This window comes from Carassius gibelio, chromosome B23, assembly GCF_023724105.1.
Source record: "Carassius gibelio isolate Cgi1373 ecotype wild population from Czech Republic chromosome B23, carGib1.2-hapl.c, whole genome shotgun sequence".
Taxonomy (NCBI): Eukaryota; Metazoa; Chordata; class Actinopteri; order Cypriniformes; family Cyprinidae; genus Carassius; species Carassius gibelio.
In genome coordinates this window covers 1,825,335-1,844,016 of record NC_068418.1, presented here as the reverse complement: position 1 = coordinate 1,844,016, position 18,682 = coordinate 1,825,335, and the positions used below count along the sequence as shown (strand labels likewise).

At 41.0% G+C, this 18,682-nt stretch overlaps 2 protein-coding genes across 2 annotated transcripts in view; both read right to left on the bottom strand.

The window, feature by feature from the left end:
• Positions 1 to 7,892, bottom strand: part of smc1al (structural maintenance of chromosomes 1A, like) — a 32,763-nt gene extending 24,871 nt beyond the window's left edge. Inside the window, exons 1-3 of the mRNA XM_052595118.1 lie at positions 7,469 to 7,892; positions 3,725 to 3,913; positions 584 to 696 (exon numbers count right to left, since the gene is read on the bottom strand). Of these exons, the coding sequence (XP_052451078.1) occupies positions 584 to 696; positions 3,725 to 3,913; positions 7,469 to 7,577 (411 nt within the window). The 5' untranslated portion in view covers positions 7,578 to 7,892. The remainder of the gene's footprint in view (positions 1 to 583; positions 697 to 3,724; positions 3,914 to 7,468) is intronic.
• LOC128012121 (uncharacterized) overlaps positions 1 to 18,682 on the bottom strand; it is a 103,026-nt gene that overhangs the window by 44,747 nt on the left and 39,597 nt on the right. The gene's annotated exons all lie outside the window — the stretch shown is intronic.

Genomic DNA, 18,682 nt, shown 5'->3' with positions numbered 1-18,682 from the left:
CGCTCTCTGTAGTTAAATCACAATTTAAATAACAGATTTGTTTCATGCTACTAAGAGAAACAACGTGAAGTTGATCGTTTAGTCACTGGCTTGATTCACTGATGCCTAAACAGTATTAAATGATTTAGAAAGAAAGTCTGTGTGAACTTGAATGATTAGCTACCCATCAGAAATCACTGATCACAGATCAGGCATTAATGAACACTGTTACTCACTGTTTGTGCCGGTGCTGTCGAATCCATATCATAAAAGTCTGTTTGAAACGCCTGTGCTGAAATTGCGACTGAATTATATGTAAATATTTGGGCGGGCAAAGCAGAGAAAGGGGAGGTAACAATTCTCGTTACAACGTCACAACGAGGAGATTCAAGATCAGCCCGTTTGAGCTTCCATTTTCTCAAAGGCAGAGAAAGACAGAAAAATCTCAATTTACACCGATTCAAATTTCTAGAAACTTGGGGACCATATACAGGCTAGGGGAACTCATATTAATGTTAAAAAACCTCAGAAAGTGAAATGTTCATGTCATAGGACCTTTAAATCTTTAAAAAAATGTAAACTTTAATAAAGCATCTCTAACAACCTGAAAGACCAGGAAGTTTCTGGCCTTGATGAGGATTCCCAGTTTCTCCAATTCTTCACTGTATTCAGACAGACCCACCACTTTATTATTGATGCGGTACTCTGAAGAGGAACCTACACAAGACATAAAGTACGAAAATGAATAATTTTTAAAGAGAGAGCAATCTTAACACTCAAATATATGGCTCCACAATTAATCAGAAAATAGTATACTCCTGTGGTCTAAAAGTACCTACTTGTGGCATGTTTTTAATCAACTGAACATTGCAGTCAATCACAGATGTCAACTGTGCATAGGCCTATGCTATTATCTAATTTTAGTTTTGATTTTGACTTCCAATGTTTATGAAAACACGATAACGGAGATAAACTGAGACGCTTTCCATTTCTTTCCTTTAAAAGCAGTGTGCCATCACTTTATTATAAAAAGAGTTATTAAGAGCATCTTAAAAGATTCAAAGCAATGAGTGGTAGCAGGGCTTGACATTAACACGCCCAAACTGGGTGGATTTTGCTCGTGGTGGGTAACACAGTGACTCCAACTAGCCACTTTGGCAGGTTGAATAACTGAGGTGTTTATAAAAGGCATATATAACCCAATATATAACCTATAACCCAAATTAGGGCTGTAATGATACACCAAACCCACGACTCTGTTCGTATCACGATTTTTGACCCACGGTACGATACAAACCTCGATATGGGGGGAGGGGGGCTTTGACAACAATTCAAAAGATATTTTGAGTAAATTTTTTTTTTTTATTAACCTTCTGGAGTCTAAGGGTATTTTGGGGCCTGGAGAAGTTTTGTCATGCCCTGACATTTGTGCTTTTTTCAGTTTCTTATAAATATCTAAATGGGTAAAGTCTAATCTAACTGTAATCAGCACAAACTGGGCTATAATAATATTCAAAAAGATAAGGCGGTCTACGTGCTCAGATGAGAGCAGAGTGCGCAGCCTGTTCACATTTAGTGGAATAAATTCACTCCGCTGGAACAGATGTTGCAGGAACAGCCAGGTACTGGACAAGTAAACCTTCTCTGTCCTTGAAACTAATGGGCAGCAAATCTTTCACCACCATTTCAGCGAATAGCTTTGTCGTCTTCTCGGTTCTGCCTGCGTTGCATTTAAGTCTTACGGCAAGTGATTCAATGCTCGTCTGAGTTGCCGCTCTGTTATCGCCAGATATTTTATGTAGGCCTACACATTTTAGATGATAGCGCATTGTATTTGTTATAGATTTGTGTGACAGCTTGGCGCTGCAGAGCTTACCCTGAACTGTATTTTGCATTGTTTTTCTCAAAGGGAAACAAGCCATCACTATGTGACTTTGATGCCATGATTATCTGTCTTCTTACGTCTTTTGAGGCATCAAGTGGGAAGCTAACCAATCAGAGATCAGGGCTCCGGCCAACGTGCTGCCATAACCAATAAAAAAAAAAAAAATTTCGATCATCGTTTACGTGATCGATCATCGCTGTCACGGTCGAGTACTCAATCACTGTTGCACATCCCTAATTTTTGGACTGATGCAACTTATACTAAGGTGCGACTTACAGTCGGAAAAATACGGAGCTACTATTTTCAGATTTACTTTCATTTGAAGGGCTCTTATTCTATTTTCCAACTGTAGTCTAGTTTCCTTTTTTTTCTGATTAATAACCTGTATAACTGATGATATGCCCTCTCAGGAAAGCCTTGAAAGCCTCCCACTTAACGCATGCAGTAGTTTGTGTAGTGTTCATTTGAAAGTACTCATCTATCTGTTTTCCTAAATATTTCATCAAGTCTTTATCTTGTAACCATTTTGTGGCCCTACAGTTGTTACGTGAATTGTCAAACCCAGTTGATCTGTCTTTTTCTGGGTTTAATGTACAATTAAAGTCCCCGGCTATCATACGGAGTCCTGGAAGCGTTGAGAGAGTAAGAAATAGGTCATTATAAAAATTGCTATCATCCACATTAGAACAATAAACATTTGTTTTATTTAGCATTTTTCATAACAAAGATCCTTGAAGTATTAGAAATCTTACCCTTTTATCTTTAGTAATATTATTTTTATTTTAAATGGAACCGACTTAAATGAATTAGTGTCATAAGCCTATATGCTATCATCAATGAGATGAGTTTCTTGCAACAGTACAATTTTAGCATTCATTGTTTATTCATAACCAGTTTTATCTTTTGCAGCCGTTGCAGACATCTGCAGTCCCATGAAAAAAAAAATAACATTCACTTCTTGAGACAAAACTTATATATATATATATATAGTGTCTGCTTTTAGAGCTGCCTCAAGTCTTCTACGCTTGAAACAGACATTTTACGAACAAGGTGATAGGACTGGCAAAGTGACTGTTCTGACTTTTTTCAGCATACATTTTTCATCTTGCATCAAAATTGTCTTGTATTTAACAATTGTATGCATTTGAAAATTAGAGATGGCTTCTGTTTTAATGTACGCATGTGTACATAAAATAAGAGTTTAATATACAGGTTTGTGGCTCTTAATTTCTTTCTATTAATTACCCACTTGTAAACTTATGTTCACTGTTCTTTTACATAAATATAGTAAATGTATTAAATCTATATTCATTGAGTTGAATCGTTAATAGAGTATAGAAAATCGAATTGAGAATCGAAATCGAAAGCATGATGACGTGTTATCTTTGTTATTGGTCACACCAGAAAATACGTCAGCAGCATCGTACGTCAACAGTCGCATTCACAACAGACCTGGAAGAAAAGCAATTTTGTTTCATTGCTAATTAATGGATGTCTGAACTATGACGTGAAAATTGACCCGAAGCCCGGCTAAAGGGGCGTAAAAAAGATTGTGGACCGTCAGTCTCGGGCTGAAATGCAGGGCTCTAGTGTCTGTTGTTGAACCAGTGGGAGACTTTCAGAGTCACGAATACCCCCCACCTCGAACGGCTGGTTACACCGGTGCGACCCATGATCTTTTTTTTTTGTCGCACCGTTGAGAAATTAGGTCGCACTCTAGAGCCCTGATAAATGATAAATAGAATTTAAACAAAATTTATATACAAACTATTGTCATTATTATAATAATGCAACCCAGGTTCCGATTACTAACTTTATTATTGTAAAAGAACAGCAATGCTTCCTAAGTGTGTGACGTACCTATGATGATTCTGGAGAATGAAAGCTCCTGTCCATTGTCCTGTTGGTACACCATGGTTACAAATGCTCTGTTAGCTGCAGGTTTTCCCACTGGAGCTCCATGAATCAAATCCTTCAGGGTCTTTACACGCAAGTTACTGGTCTTCTCTGCCAGAACAAAGCTGATAGCATCCATGAGATTTGATTTGCCTAGGAATAAAGAGTTTGCATTAGATAAAATCTCAAAAGGCTTAATTTATACAATATACAACTCACTTACGGACAGATGTAATTCAGCACAGAATAAAAAATAAAAAAAAACACTGAACAAAATCATGTCAATCATTAAACTGAAAAATTATCAAATCATGCTGGATAACTATAAAAATGCAGGCAGATAAGATCATTGCTTTTAACATTGTGATGCCCTTCAAGACAAGAAAAAGACCAAGTGATGCTGATGCTATTGTCCAGTGCTGAAGAGGAGCAGCAGCCAAGGGACAGTGAGATGAAGACTTATTTCAAGGACACTACAAAAAGCAGTACAGGACCACAGGAATGGTGGCAAAAGAACGAGGAGAGATACCCAAAGCGGTCCAGGGCCACAAAGAGATTTCTCAGCATCCCGTCTACTTCCACACCATCAGAAAGAATTTTCTCCAAGCCTGGATTTATTATCAGTAAAACCAGGAGCGCACTGCTGCCGGCCAACGTTAACAAGTTGGTTTTTCTCGTACACAATTTGAAAAGACTCAATCGCGCACAAGCAGAAGACTGGATTTTATTCGATCGGGTAGGGTACAAGTGTTTTCAAACATTTCAGCCATTTCTAATTTTTATTGGCTGTGAACATGTTCAGCTAAAAAAAAAAAAGCCTGTTTAGTGTTTACTTGTTTCTGCAGTTAAAAAGAGAAAGTTCAAAATTCTGGCTAAACTTTCGCTGCTGTGGAGGGAGGTACTTCAGTGAACGAGAAATCTGAGTCAGTGGATTACCTGAACGAGAACGATTTGTTTACCTAAAAGATTCGTTCACGGATGAACCATCACTAGTGCAATTTCATATAACCTATATTAAATATTTAGAATAAATATTTTCACATTTTCTTAGGGTCTTTGATAAGATTACAATACAAAGGTCTAAGTAGCAACGTATCTTCCGTGATGTCCCCGATGCGCGGGTCAGGTGGGTAAAGAAATTTTACTTTATTTGCGGGCTGGGGCGGGCCAAATAATTTAATAAAAATTAGTTGGAAAAAATTCGACCCGGGCATCACTAGGCTGCACGTGCAAGCACAAGTGATACTGTGGCCGCCGGTCCATGGCTGGTAGAAAAAGATGACACTCACTAAAGATGACGCTCATTAAAGCTCACTGGCTGAGTTTTCTCCTCTGAAAGAAAAGGTTGCACAACTGACAGAATAAGTAACAATATCTCAGATATTGCTGCTAAATTTTATTTGCTTCTTTTTTTTTTTTACTTGAATGCCATGGCTTAAACTGATTTTTATCTTTTGACATTTAAACATCGTTTAATATAATCACTGCTCATATTTTTATTCAGAGTTCAGAATCAAGATAAATTTATTAATCTTATGTTTCTTATGATAACTGAGATAATGCTGCTAAATTTATTCTTTCTTTACCTTGAATGTCATTGCTCTAAATTATTTTTAATATTTTGATATTTCATATTTTGTTCAAATGTTTAACATATATACCGTTCATATTTTCATTTATTAGTGTGTTATATGATTAGAATGTTGTTCCTGTTTTAAAATAACACACAGCAATGATATTTGAGAGTGTATTTTCCCTTTTCAGGAAAATAATCGAAATTGAAATTCTTGACTAGGTATCGGTATCGAAACAATAATTTTGGTATCATGACAACACTACTTCAGTGCAAGCTCCGTGCCCACAGCTGATTCTGAAGTTTTTATTCATTGTGTCAGTAGTGTTTCCTACACTATGCAACAAAAATGCTAACCCCTAGAACCTACCCCACACCTTACCTTAACCATTGAAATTGACTGAATGGTGGGATTGGCGCTGAATAGTTTGTTAAAGAGAGTTGCAGTTCAGGAGATAAACAATGAATAGGATTATGCGATATGAGACTGGTAACCGGACAATGGCACTTTTTTATTTACTCCCAGCATCACTACCCTGTCCTAGCCTGCGAATTTCATGCCCCGGGGTGGCCCCATTGCTTGGAATAAAGCAATAGAGTAAAATCTCCCCCCTCCGCTGGGACGACTCCTGAGTGATTCCCGTTTACATAATGAAGCAGAGCTTCAAACTTGGGTTCAAACACCACTGGCCACAAGCTTTGGGCTCTGCTCCTGTGTTTAAACAATCTATGCTCTGCTGTCATGGAGAATATTTATTTATATAGCATATTTTATTTAAGATGAACTAGAAACAATGTTTAAGTCAGTAACAATTGGCTGAAGCTACAGCCAATGGTGAAAGTTTTTGCGAAAGGAGACCCCACACCATTTTGGAGGTTCTACCCATTTTGGAGATCCATGGCCTGCAGTTATACCCCCACTTGAGAGTCAGAGGAGAGGAGCGGTTCTTTAACCCTTGTGCGGCCCTCATTTGGGAGTCACACTCAGGGTCTTCACTGTCAAAAGTGACCGGACACCTGAAATGTACCTTTTTTGCCCTCCAGTAAAATCAGTGGAATATATTTTTATTCAATAATATTTTTTCTTTTTTCTTTTGTAATTTGAGAACATTTAAGGTATTAATTCATATTTATGCAATAATTATGAACAATTTTTCTCATAGAAAATAGTACAGAATTTTTTGTCTTCTAATTTTTCAAATTAATGTTGTATTTCAGATTAAACCAGAGTGTCATACCTTCGCTGCTGTTAGATTTTCTCTGCATTATGACTGAATTATTGAATGGATTTCACATTCTCAAAACTTTGCTCTGTTACAGACACAGTAGTTCATAGGTGTCTATGTGTAAGTATGTGTGTGTGTGTGCATCTGTGTGTGATTGGATGTGTCAATATCACACTCTTGATGTTTTATAGTGTCATCCCTTCAATGCTGTGCACTTTTTTTTCAGTTTTGTGATCGATTTGTAGATTGTGTACACAAATATTCTCTGAATTGTTGTATTTTTGTCTATTTCCCATTCATTTCCTATGGACGGTCATTTTTGACCGAAGACCCTGAGTGTTACTATTTTTTTTACGCCCACTTAGACTGTTCGAATCATGCCCTCAATTTGTTTGTGTGTTCACACCCCAAATGCTATGAAAGTCACCGCATTTCATATCATTCCGATGAAGCTGTGATTTTTAACATTTCAAAACGTAAAATATTTCTGTCAGAAATGACCGAAGACCGCACAAGGGTTTTAAAAAGTTTCATGTTTTAGGACTAATGAAAACAAAGCTACATATCACGAGCGTCTGATTTAAAAAATTACAGCTGCTGCTATCTGCTAATGTGCTAATCTACTACTAGTAGATACTACTATTCTAAGTATCCTTTACTTTTAGATGTTTTAGTTCTTGTATAACATATTCGGATTACCTAATAAATGTATCTTATCTTTATTCTTGTTACTAGTTCGTGTAATTACACAATAATGCTTGAGATATAACGTTACAGTTCCTACTTTTTCTCAAAATGTCATATAGTTATCAAAATGGTACCATAACTGACTAAAATTATATGTGTTTAATAAAGCGATTTTGTTTGTTTGTTAAAAGTGTTGTTATTATCATAAGCCAACACACTTACCTGATCCATTCGGCCCTATAATCGCTGTAAACTTGTGGAAAGGCCCGATTATCTGTCTGCCTTTGTAAGACTTGAAGTTTTCTATCTCTATTAACTTCAAGTAACCCATGATGAATTGTTTATTCCGGAGAGTTTGATAAAAATAAAATCGTCAAAACGCCGACTGCTAACGTTAGCATGAAAAAAGGGAGCGGGCTAATATTAATCTTGAGTCGGAACACGACGAATACAGACAGCGAAAGACTAATATTTCTCTAGAACAATCCTGCACTCCAAAGCAGAAAAAAATAAAATGAAACCATTAATATATAATTGTGTTTTCGTTATAAATATAGTAAAACAAGCAGATAGAAACACGCTACAGCGCGCGCGACAGTTGTTTCTTAAACACAAGACACATCGCGAGATGTCGTCGTATTCTTCTTCTGTGGGTTTGCGGATCGCATACCGCCTTTTTAGGTGCATTCCGCCTCCTACTGTACTGGAGTATGAAGTGACCAGTCTAAGCGTATGTGTTTTTAAACAATGAAATACACATCTATAATGGTGATAAATGTAAATGAACTAATATTAAGTGGGCTAAGACACGTAAACAAATAAATGGTAATAATAAAATTCCATGTATGTGAAGAAATAGGGGAGTATCTTTATTCTGTATAAAAAAAAATATCTTTATGATTCCAACACATTTCTGAGCCTTTTACATTTTCATTTATATAAATAGTGGAAAGTAGTTACAAATAAAGGCTCTTTCTTCAACTTTTGGATGTAAATCCACTGCCAAAAACAGAGAAACAAATAGAGACATAATTAGCGTAGCTGCTGTTCCAACAAAGTAAAAATTATTTGTTTAACCCAAGCTAAAGAATAAGAATTCACATTTGATCAGATACAACTGCAGTCGCAAATTATGAGATGCATTATTTTAATACTCGGCAAAAGAGATGTGTTTTTAATCAAGATTTATACAGAGAGTGTTTATATGAACCCCAAACAGAGTGAGAATGTACATTTTCGGCAAAGCTTGCGTTACAAAAAAAAAAAAAAAAACATTGCGAGACCGCGAGGTTTCATTAATCTCCCTCTTGTTGGTGTAACTTTGTTATTGCGTGACATAGTCCAGTGAAGGTGGGTTTATAGGTTTTACAGGAGTGGCGCGAGGCATGATTTCTGCCCCTGCTGTGCTCGAGAGTCCCGCTTACCAGTGGAAAAGCGGCTAATGAAGATGGCAGAAGACGACTGTACATTCACGAGGTGGACATATGCTCATTACTTAGAATTTGTCAGAGATAAGGACAAAAAGAACGTAATAGTCAAATCGTTCCCTTGGAATTATAAGGTTCTATCTGCGTTCTGAGTAGTTTTGAGGAATTGAGCTTTAAAGTTTTTGTGTTCCATAGACTTCTGTAGATAGAACCTTTTTGTTTTTTCAATAAAAAATTCCAAAATTTACACAACATAAAACAAAACATCACATAATGTAAATAAATTGTCACAGAATAAGAATATGTGAATAACTCAATTTTGACAAAAATGTCAGATAGAACCTTATAATTCCAAGGGGACGAAATACAACCTTTGTGTAAATCCAAAAGAACTGTCGATAGCACTAGCAATTTAAAAAAAAAACATCTCGAACGGTGTCATTTTTTTCTTCTCAGCAAGTGTAACATTAGTGGTCACATTGCACCGTTCGAGATGTTTTTTTTTTTTTTTTTTTGTGACCAACAATGACAAGTTTATCTAACGTTTCCATGAATACTAGCTAGAATTGTATAATCTAGTTCATATAGATTATAGGTCAGTGGGTCAAAATGTATAGTAAAAATATTATAGCCATCAACAGACCTAAACTGAAGAAAAAAAAGATTAAATGAATTTACTAAATGTTTTAAAGTGGTTGTAATAAATGTGTTTTAGCTACATTTAAAATAAAAAAAGAATGTTGAAGTAAGTCACCTGAATGTTTATTTTAAATTTAGCTAAATAAATGTATTGCAACCACTTAATGCAAAAAAGCATTAGTCATTTATTTTTTCAATGTATATAGGCCTACAGCTTAGTTGGGGACATTTAATTATCAACTATATTATTGATCTGCCTTATGCCTACTTAACGTGGACGATTAGGCAGTTTTCTTCTAGAAACAAACTTTGTTGTATAATTTGGGCACCATCCTGGACAGTGTATTGCTCTTAGCTTCATCTTTGTGTCTTTTTGTCGTCTTGTATCATTATCTTCATTAAACTGTGTTTAACTAGCCAGAGAGTTACTCCCGTGAGCCGAACTTTTGCAAGACTTTTCTTAACAAATGTTCCATGCATTTTGCATTACAGCCCTGCACCTTCGCGACGGAGCAGTCCAAGGTTACGTTTGCGCTTAGTCTACTCTCTGGCAGGGCCGCCTTATGGGGGATGGTGGTGTGAGAGAATCAACATCCGTGTTGCACCTCGTTCCATGCCCTCTCCAAAGAAATGAGGAGTGTTTGATCGAGCCGCGGCCGGCAGGGAGGCCGCTCAACAACTCTCGAATCTCTGACAAGGGAAATCGTCGGTGGCGGATTACTCCATCCAATTCCGCACCCTGGCGGCTGCATGCTAGTGGAACGAGGAGGTGCAATGGGATCGATTCTGCATGGGCTGGCCGACCGTGTTCATAAGGAGATCTACCTCCTTGAGTTGCCTCCAACACTCAATGGTCTCATCGACCTGGCGCTCCGGGTGGATGCCCGGATTAATCACCCGTCTCCGATCATGAACCCATGCAGGTGGGTAGAGCTCGGCTTTCCCAGAAGGAGAGAGAGAGGTGGAGGTCCCAGGGACTGTGTTTGTATTGCGGTGGCTCAGGTCATTCCCTCCAGTCATGCCCGGTAAAGGAGCCAGCCCCGTTAGTAAGTTTGAGGCTACTATCGGGTGGGATCTCCACCAGGAAGTCCTCAATTACATCTTCGACTCTCCTTCCGGTGAAACTGTGGTGGGAGAACCATACTCACGACTGTCACGCCCTACTGGACCCTGGACCATTGACACTGTCCTTGCACATCACCTGAACCTTCCTGTCCTTCCTTTGTCTCATCCCATCTATGTCACTGCACTCAATGGCCAGGAACTGCCCCACGTCACTCAGAACACGGAACCCATAACTCTGCTCACCTCAGGCAACCATATCGAACCTCGATGGTCAAACATAATCCACGTGTGGATTGGAGTTCCAACACATTCACTTTGTGGAGTGAAAGTTGTAATGAGTCTTGTCTGGTTTCTGCTTGTCCTGTTGTGCCTGTTTCTGTCTTTCAGAAGGAGACCATGGTGTTATCAAATGTGCCTTTGAGCACATTTGCCAAAGCTCACATCAAATGAGCTTTTCGCTCTTTCTGTTCCAGAGAGGGAGGCCATGGAGAAATACATTTCTGATTCCTTGGCATCGAGGTTCATCCACCCTTCCTCTTCTCCAGCGGGGGCGTGATTCTTTTTTGTGGATAGGAAGGATGGTTCTCTGCGACCTTGTATTGATTTACAGAGAGCTGAACAACATCATGATAAAGAATACCTATGCTTTGCCGTTGATGTCTTCAGCTTTCGAGAGGTTACAGGGAGCATCCGTATTCACAAAATTGGATTTACCTAATGCTTATCATTTGGTCCACATCAGGAAGGGGGATGAATGGAAAACCGCCTTTAACACCCCTAGAGGGCACTTTGATTATTTGGTGATCCCGTTCGCGCTCTCCAACTCGCCAGGGGTTTTCCAAGCACTCGTTAATAACGTGTTGAGAGACATGGTAGATCAGTTTATATATGTCTACCTGGATGACATACTGATTATTTTCTTCATCTCTCCAGGAACATGTGCAACACGTCAGACGAGTGCTCCAGAGATTACTTGAGAATGGGCTTTTTGTCAAGGTGGAGAAATGCGTAATCCATGCACAGTCTGTCCACTTCCTAGGGTATATCGTCTCGTCCGAGGGAATATGTATGGATCCTGACAAAGTTAAGGCTGTGATAGATTGGCCATCTCCAGTTTCCCGTAAGGCCCTACAGTGGTTTCTGGGGTTCGCCAATTTTTATCGACGTTTTCTTCGTAATTTCAGCCAACTAGTCTTACCTCTTACCGCCTTGACCTCCACCAGTACTTCGTTCAGGTGGTCTGATGCAGCCGAAACTGCCTTTACCAACCTCAAGAGCAGCTTCGTTTCGGCTCCTATCCTTGTAGCCCCTGATCCCACTCGGCAGTTCGTAGTGGAGATCGACGCATCAGAGGTGGGAGTAGGAGCAGTTTTTTCCCAACGTGCTGCCTCGGACGATAAGATGCATCCCTGCACGTTTGTTTTTTTTCATATCAGTTATCTCCTGCTGAATGCAATTATAACATTGGTAATGGAGAATTGTTGGCTGTCAAATTAGCTTTAGAGGAGTGGCATCACTACTTGGAAGGGTCAGGGGTACCTTTCATTGTTTGGACCGATCACAAGAATTTAGAGTACATTAGAACTGCCAAAAGACTCAATTCCAGGCAGGCTCGTTGGGCACTTTTTTTCGGCCGCTTTGATTTTACTCTGTCGTACCGCCCGGGTTTCAAAAATGTTAAACCCAATTCTTTATCCCGTCTTTTTGATCCTTCCGAACGCCAGGTGACTCGCGAGTGTATTTTACCTGAGAAAATAGTCGTCTGAGCACTCGTATGGGAGGTCGAATCGAAGGTCAAGACGGCCTTAGAAGGGGTAACCCCTTCGCCCGGATGCCCACCGAATCGTTTATTTGAGCCGGAGGAGTTACGGTCTGAAGTTATTCAGTGGGGTCACTGCTCTAACGTTGCTTGTCATCCAGGGATAAGCCGAACCAAGGGTTTAGGAAAGCAACGATTCTGGTGGCCACTTATGGCACTCAATGTCCACGATTTTGTTTTGCCTTGCTCAGTTTGCGCCAGTGGTAAGCCATCTAACTGACCTCCAGATGGGCTTCTTCAACCGCTGTCTGTCTCTTCGAGACCATGGTCACATATCGCTCTAGATTTTGTTACCGCCCTCCAGCCCTCTAATGGCATGATGGTCGTTTTGACTGTAGTGGACCAGTTCTCGAAGGTGGCACATTTCATTCCCTTGCCCAAATTACCTACAGCCAAGGAGACAGCGGTCACTGTCCTTGATCACGTCTTTCCAACCTGTCCTCCAACCAATACGCTCGTATAGGTCGTTTGTCCAAATCCCAGAAATATGACCCACCAGAGTGTATACTACAATTGCGCCCCTATCGGCAAAAGGTCGTTTTCATATTAATGTTATGTACTCTTTTATTTGCACTCTGTTTTGCGTTTCGTGTAGCTCATTTGGTAGATTATTGCGTTATACTTTGATATGTAATCATGCTTTCATGGGTTCGATACCAGGGAATGGACGTGCACGAAAATGTATATGCTCAATAAATCATAATTTAGCATGATTTCTGTGAGGGTTAGGTTTAGGGGTGGGGTAAGGTGTGGTCATTCGGACGAATAAGCCACCTAGTAAAATATGTAGGAAATACTGTGAGATTGGTGTAAAAAGCCCACACATTGCATTTAAATAAACGTGCGTTTTGATTGGTAATGACGTGATACGTAATTTCATGACCACAGACGCAACGCGTTACTGTCATTATTTTTACGCCTGCTAGAGGGCGCTTAACTTTAAAACGTAAATATAGCTCGTAATAAGGTGCTTGCACAAACGACCAATATGGTTTTTTGTTGGAGGACAGGCTCCGTCTTTTGGTTACATGGCCTCCCGGTAGACGTGGTTTCTGACAGGGGATACAAATTCATTTCCAAATTTTGGAAGGATTTTTGTAAATTGTTAGGAGCGATGGTTAGCCTGTTATTTAGTCTTAATATTGCATGAACCAACTTCCTCTTACAGAGAAAGAAGTATTTAAGAATATGTGGGCTTGCATTCTCTTCATTTAGTTGCACTAACATAGTGTTACTGATCTCAGCGGTACTAAACTAAACGTCTTGAGCTAAGTAGATCAAACATAATTTAATAAGCATAAAACTCCTAGCACATTAAAATCTTTCTTTCTGCATTGCAAATATTTTCACATTTTGTATGTTAGAAACATCTTTCATGTGGACAAGCCTTAATCTTAACAATGCATAAAATAACTCTCTTACAATGAAATAAGTTTTTCTGCATATGTGTGCTTGCATTTTCTTAAAGGGACAATAAGTAACTTTTTAGGTATTTTATTATCTAAAATCAATATTTTTATTCATAAATATGCCCTCAATGGTGTACAAATTCCTATGCCAATGTTTAAACTAATCCTTGTAAATGAAGAATTTATTATCTTTATATACATGGGACGGGTAGGTCGACGGAGGCTTCCATGTAGTTCCACCATCTTGCAAAACTATAATAGCAGAGAGGGACAAAAAGTACTAAGCCAACGCGTTTCCACAGCGCGTTTTCGGTCAGAGCCAGAAACGCAGGTGCAGAGCAGTGAGAGGCGCTTGAAACTGCACCGGCAAGTTTAAAAGTCTGGATTGCATTGTTATTATGGACCATACATATGCCGTGCCACAGGAGAAGAAAACATCGTCGCCAAAACAGTCAAAAATAGAACGTAAAAGGAAACGTGACCGTAGATTACAGAAAACAAGAGTTAATGTCGTGGAAGCTTTTTCTAGGTGGAAAGAGCTAATGCTTGATAAAGATTTCAAAAGAGACGCTGAAGTGGCCAGTTTTCTTCTCGACAGGTAAGTCAGTGTTACAGTCTATATTATAATATTTTTTTTATATCTAACAATGCATATAATTCAGAAAATATAACGAATAAATTAGACATAACTACTAATTACAATATTTCATGTTTTCCACAGTCAGTAATTCATACTGTAACATTCGTTTGTTAGTTGTCATGTTGCAGTTTGTTTGAAATAACACACCTGTTCACCTGAAGGAAAACTCGACGAAGTGCTATTAGAAGACATCCTGTCAAAGCTTTTTGGTACATATCGCCTACCATAGATGCAACGCGCATTTGAAAAAGCGAGGCGCTGGAGAGCAAAATTAGTTTGAATGCAAAATACAATTTCACCACTAGATGGGAGTAATTCCTACTTAGTGTCCTCTTGTCTCTGTCCGTTAGTGTCACGCAGTGGAGACATCAGCAATTTGGCACTCCAAAAACTATGTTAAAAGTCACAAGCTGTTCGAGAGGGTGCAACGCCAGAATAATGGAGGACCGGGGACACTGCGGTTGAGTGTTTGGGGAGCGCCGGAGAGGTTGATCAAGCCACTGGTTTCCACCTGAATGACTTCAATTCACCCAGATGAACCAAATGTGATAAAACCCATCCACTTATTATAAGCCACAGAATATTAGATATTCCCCCGGATATATTTTAAGTGTTTGACCCTTTTGCTTCTTTAAGCCACACCATATTTCTAGGTTTCCTACCCAGATAGCACACTCACCTGTTGGCCCTATCTTAAAACCTAGCAGTAGGCTTAGGCCTCCTTATTCTCACTAACACATTGTGTTTCTATTGTTTTTTATCTCATTTCAAGTGTTGTTTCATTGTGATCTTTTTCTATCCTCTGTTCTGTTGTGATTTGTTTCTTTCATTTCACATAGAGACAGTGACCTGTGAGAGCCAACACGAAGTTAAATAGTAGAGCGACAACCAGGAGCCGGTGTCATCACATGACCCGCTAGGCTACTGCCTGTCAAATCTCCATTTCAGGTCCTTCGTTGACCCAAGTTAATTGGCTACTTAATTGTCTGACTGTTTGCATCAGTTAGCCCCAAAATTCTCATACAGCCCGTATGAATATAGCTCGTTAAACGTAGAACGAACTTGCATTGGTCTTTTTGTGTGTGTGTGCTGTGCTTCTCTCACCGACAGAGAGTCAGGATGTTCCAGTCATCCAGTCCAGCAGTCCACAGGGGCCCCCTCTCGACATGGTTGAAAGCAGTGATGACCCCCTTCCTGCCCAAGGATGCCAGTAACCTGCAGCACCCAGAGCAACTAGACACCGAGCTAGATTAACTGATGGCACGCGATCCAAACCAAAGCGATTACTACATAGAACTCGCCAGGATCTTCGGAAGCCTAGTTCACATTCTCGTCGCCCAGGCACGGCTCAGTGAACGGAGCAACATCGCAGAGGAGGCCTGTAAGGACCAGACCCCAACCCAGAGTCATCTTGATCAGCTCCTCCTCGAGACCCAGAACCAGCGCGAAAAAGAAGACGACACAGATCCAGAGCTACAGAAAGGAGTTGAAAGACTTCACAATGCCCTGCAAGATCTTCGCCTCGACACAGATCAAAGAGAACAGCTGGAGAGAGAAGCCAGAAAAGAACTCAACAAAAAACTCCAGCAAGGTGATGCTCTCCTAAAAAGAGCAGAGACTGAACTGAAAGAAAGAGACTATAAAACCTGTGTTTGCAAAACACACTTGCAAAGCGGCCCGAGCTAAATTCAACAAGCTTACTCTGCAGAGAGACAAGCTCCAAGATGAAATAGACACTGTTCATACAGAACAGAGACAATGTCACAGATTACAGAGTGGCTGCATCGGAGAAATGCACACCACTAAGTTTCTCCCGGCCCACCACTCCATCCCTTCCAGCCAAGAACCCAGAGCTGAAAAAGGGGGTGTAAGCTCACGACTCAAGAAATCACCAGCCAGTTTACAAGAACAGCTGTCAACAACGGAGGGGACACAAAGCCCCAACAGCCGGCAGTGGAACCACTCTCGACATGACACTGGTAAGCTCAATCCTGAGCCCACGTCAGAAAAACACATTGCAGCCACGTCTGAGACAGCAGAGAGCCTGAGGGTGCTGAAAGAGCTTCTTCACATGGAAACTCGCAAGGAAGATGAGCCAAGCACCCAGAACACTGCCCGTCATCCACAGACCACAGAGCTAACTGTCACAGCACAAAGTGACAACAACACCCAAGCTCCACAGCTGACAGCTGCACACCCTAAACGAGACGGCACAAGTCCTCACACCAGGTACCACAAACACAAGGTACCAGAAAATGCTGTTTTGACTACCTGCCTTCGCAGCAAGCTACACAAGACCGGTCCTAACCACCCATCGATCGTCACACCTGCCCTGATGCCAACATTCCTGGGCAGCCTTGTCAAAAAGGGGGTGGACCGAAAAGGAGTCAGCATGGAAGACCTGATCGACACAGGATTAAACCTGACGGTGATCTCATATCACCTTTTCAAAAGACTCCAATTTGAAGCTAAGAGACAAGATCGAACTCTTACACCTCAAACTTATGAACTGAATGTACAGGCGTACAGACAAAATGACATCCAGTTTGAACAGGTTGTTTCCATTCACCTGACAATCGTTCTGATGAGTCTAATACATCCCATGTATGTCCCACCAATGAACACTCTCATTGGCAAAGACCTGCTAGACCACTTTGACCCTTTTCTGAACTTCAAACAGCTAAAAGACTTTGCTCAAGGGCGAGAGCCTCTTTCCCTCCAGCCACACAGGTTCCTAGAGCCAGACTGTCAGGTCACAGAGGTCACGGGAACTCCCACAGAACCAGACGGTCAGGTCACAGAGGTCATGGGAACCCCAGCAGCCAGCCATGAGTACAACACCCTAACGACAAGCTCAAGTTCATGTCCTGTACCTTAGTCAACAAACAGGGTACGGTGGTACTAGCTTACACCAAAGGGGTCGCTGTTCGGCTCAACCTGCAATGTGATCAAACCTTAAACCACACGCTGGGTTTCTTCCAATCCTCTCCTGAATGTGTGGAACTCGGACTCACACTTGCAAACAACAAGCATGTTAAACACCAACACCTGTTCCAGCAATGTGGTAACATCACAAAAACACACAATGTGACAGTGTAATGGAGGAAGGTAAAAGGACACTCGAAGCTACCAAGTCTAGACAAGGATTTTAAAGATCACACTGACACCCTTGCCAAAACTGGCACACTAAACAACATTCTGTGATCACTCCCAACCCACCCACCCACATTCAAGGATTGAAGTGATTACACACAGCATAAGAACTTTACTAGCTAAACTCCCTACCTCAGAATCGCTTACGCTGGCTCCGTTGTCTACACAGACCAACATAGTGGACACCTCTCAGACCCCTCCATCCACCCTGGCAACCTGTCTACAGTCACTGACAACCAACGCCCCAGACCACTGCATGATACACAAAACATGCTGCGTGCACAGAACAATATTGTGGGTGGTGCACCATCTGACATCACAATGCCAGGGCTTGTAATGCCATTGAGCAAAAGGGGGATAATGCCAATATATTTCCATGACGCAGCATGTGCTGCACCACGCAGCACCAGAGCCACTGACAAAACACTCAGGCAAGCGTCATGCCAGCAGCAAGATGTGGCAAAACATGGGCGAGGGCGAGCTAAACCCAGTCGCCGCCCACTAAGCAAAGAGGCTGCCCTGTCCAACCAAAGACAGCCCTCGTTTGTTTCTTTCTCCCCTTTCTCTCTCTCTCTCCCTATTATCTGTACCAGGATGCTGCTGTGGTTTGCCGTGCCGTGATGTCAGCCAAAGAGAGGACAGCTGCCACCGAGAAAACCGCTGAGACTCCTGACCACTGATGACAGGGCACACTACAGCACTGTAACCGAATATAGCTGTACAAGGTTCCGATGGAGAGAGGACTCCCTCACTCACACTGAGGCCGATGTCAAACACATGTTCAGTCAACATGAGAAAGTGACTGTTACACAAATGGAGTTAAGTGGACACCACCACCGCTCCAAACAGTTCCCGGGAGCTTTGCTCAGAGCCGCTGCTGCCGCCAGAATGTTTAACATTGTTATGTCCAGTGTCAATGCAGCGAACCAGACCGTAAACTCCTTGAAACCACTGTTTACTGTCTTCCAGAAGGACTTTACCCAGACTCAGCTGTTTACAGCATTAACAACAGACATGCTGTGGAAGGTTAGCTCCTCCAATGACAGCCTAACCATGAGTAAAACCCCACCATAAATGATACCCTTAAGCCTTGTGTTAACTGTGCTGTCTTACGCCATCACCATGCCAGCTGACCTGCTACAAATACACCTGGCCAACTCTCTGGATAGTGCCATCCTATGGCACGTCAACCCCAAACAGAGAGAAGAGAATGTGCGCCTGAACCAACCCATCAGCGAGTCAAGCCAAGTCTACAGACCTAAAGACACTGTCAGTGTCAGGATG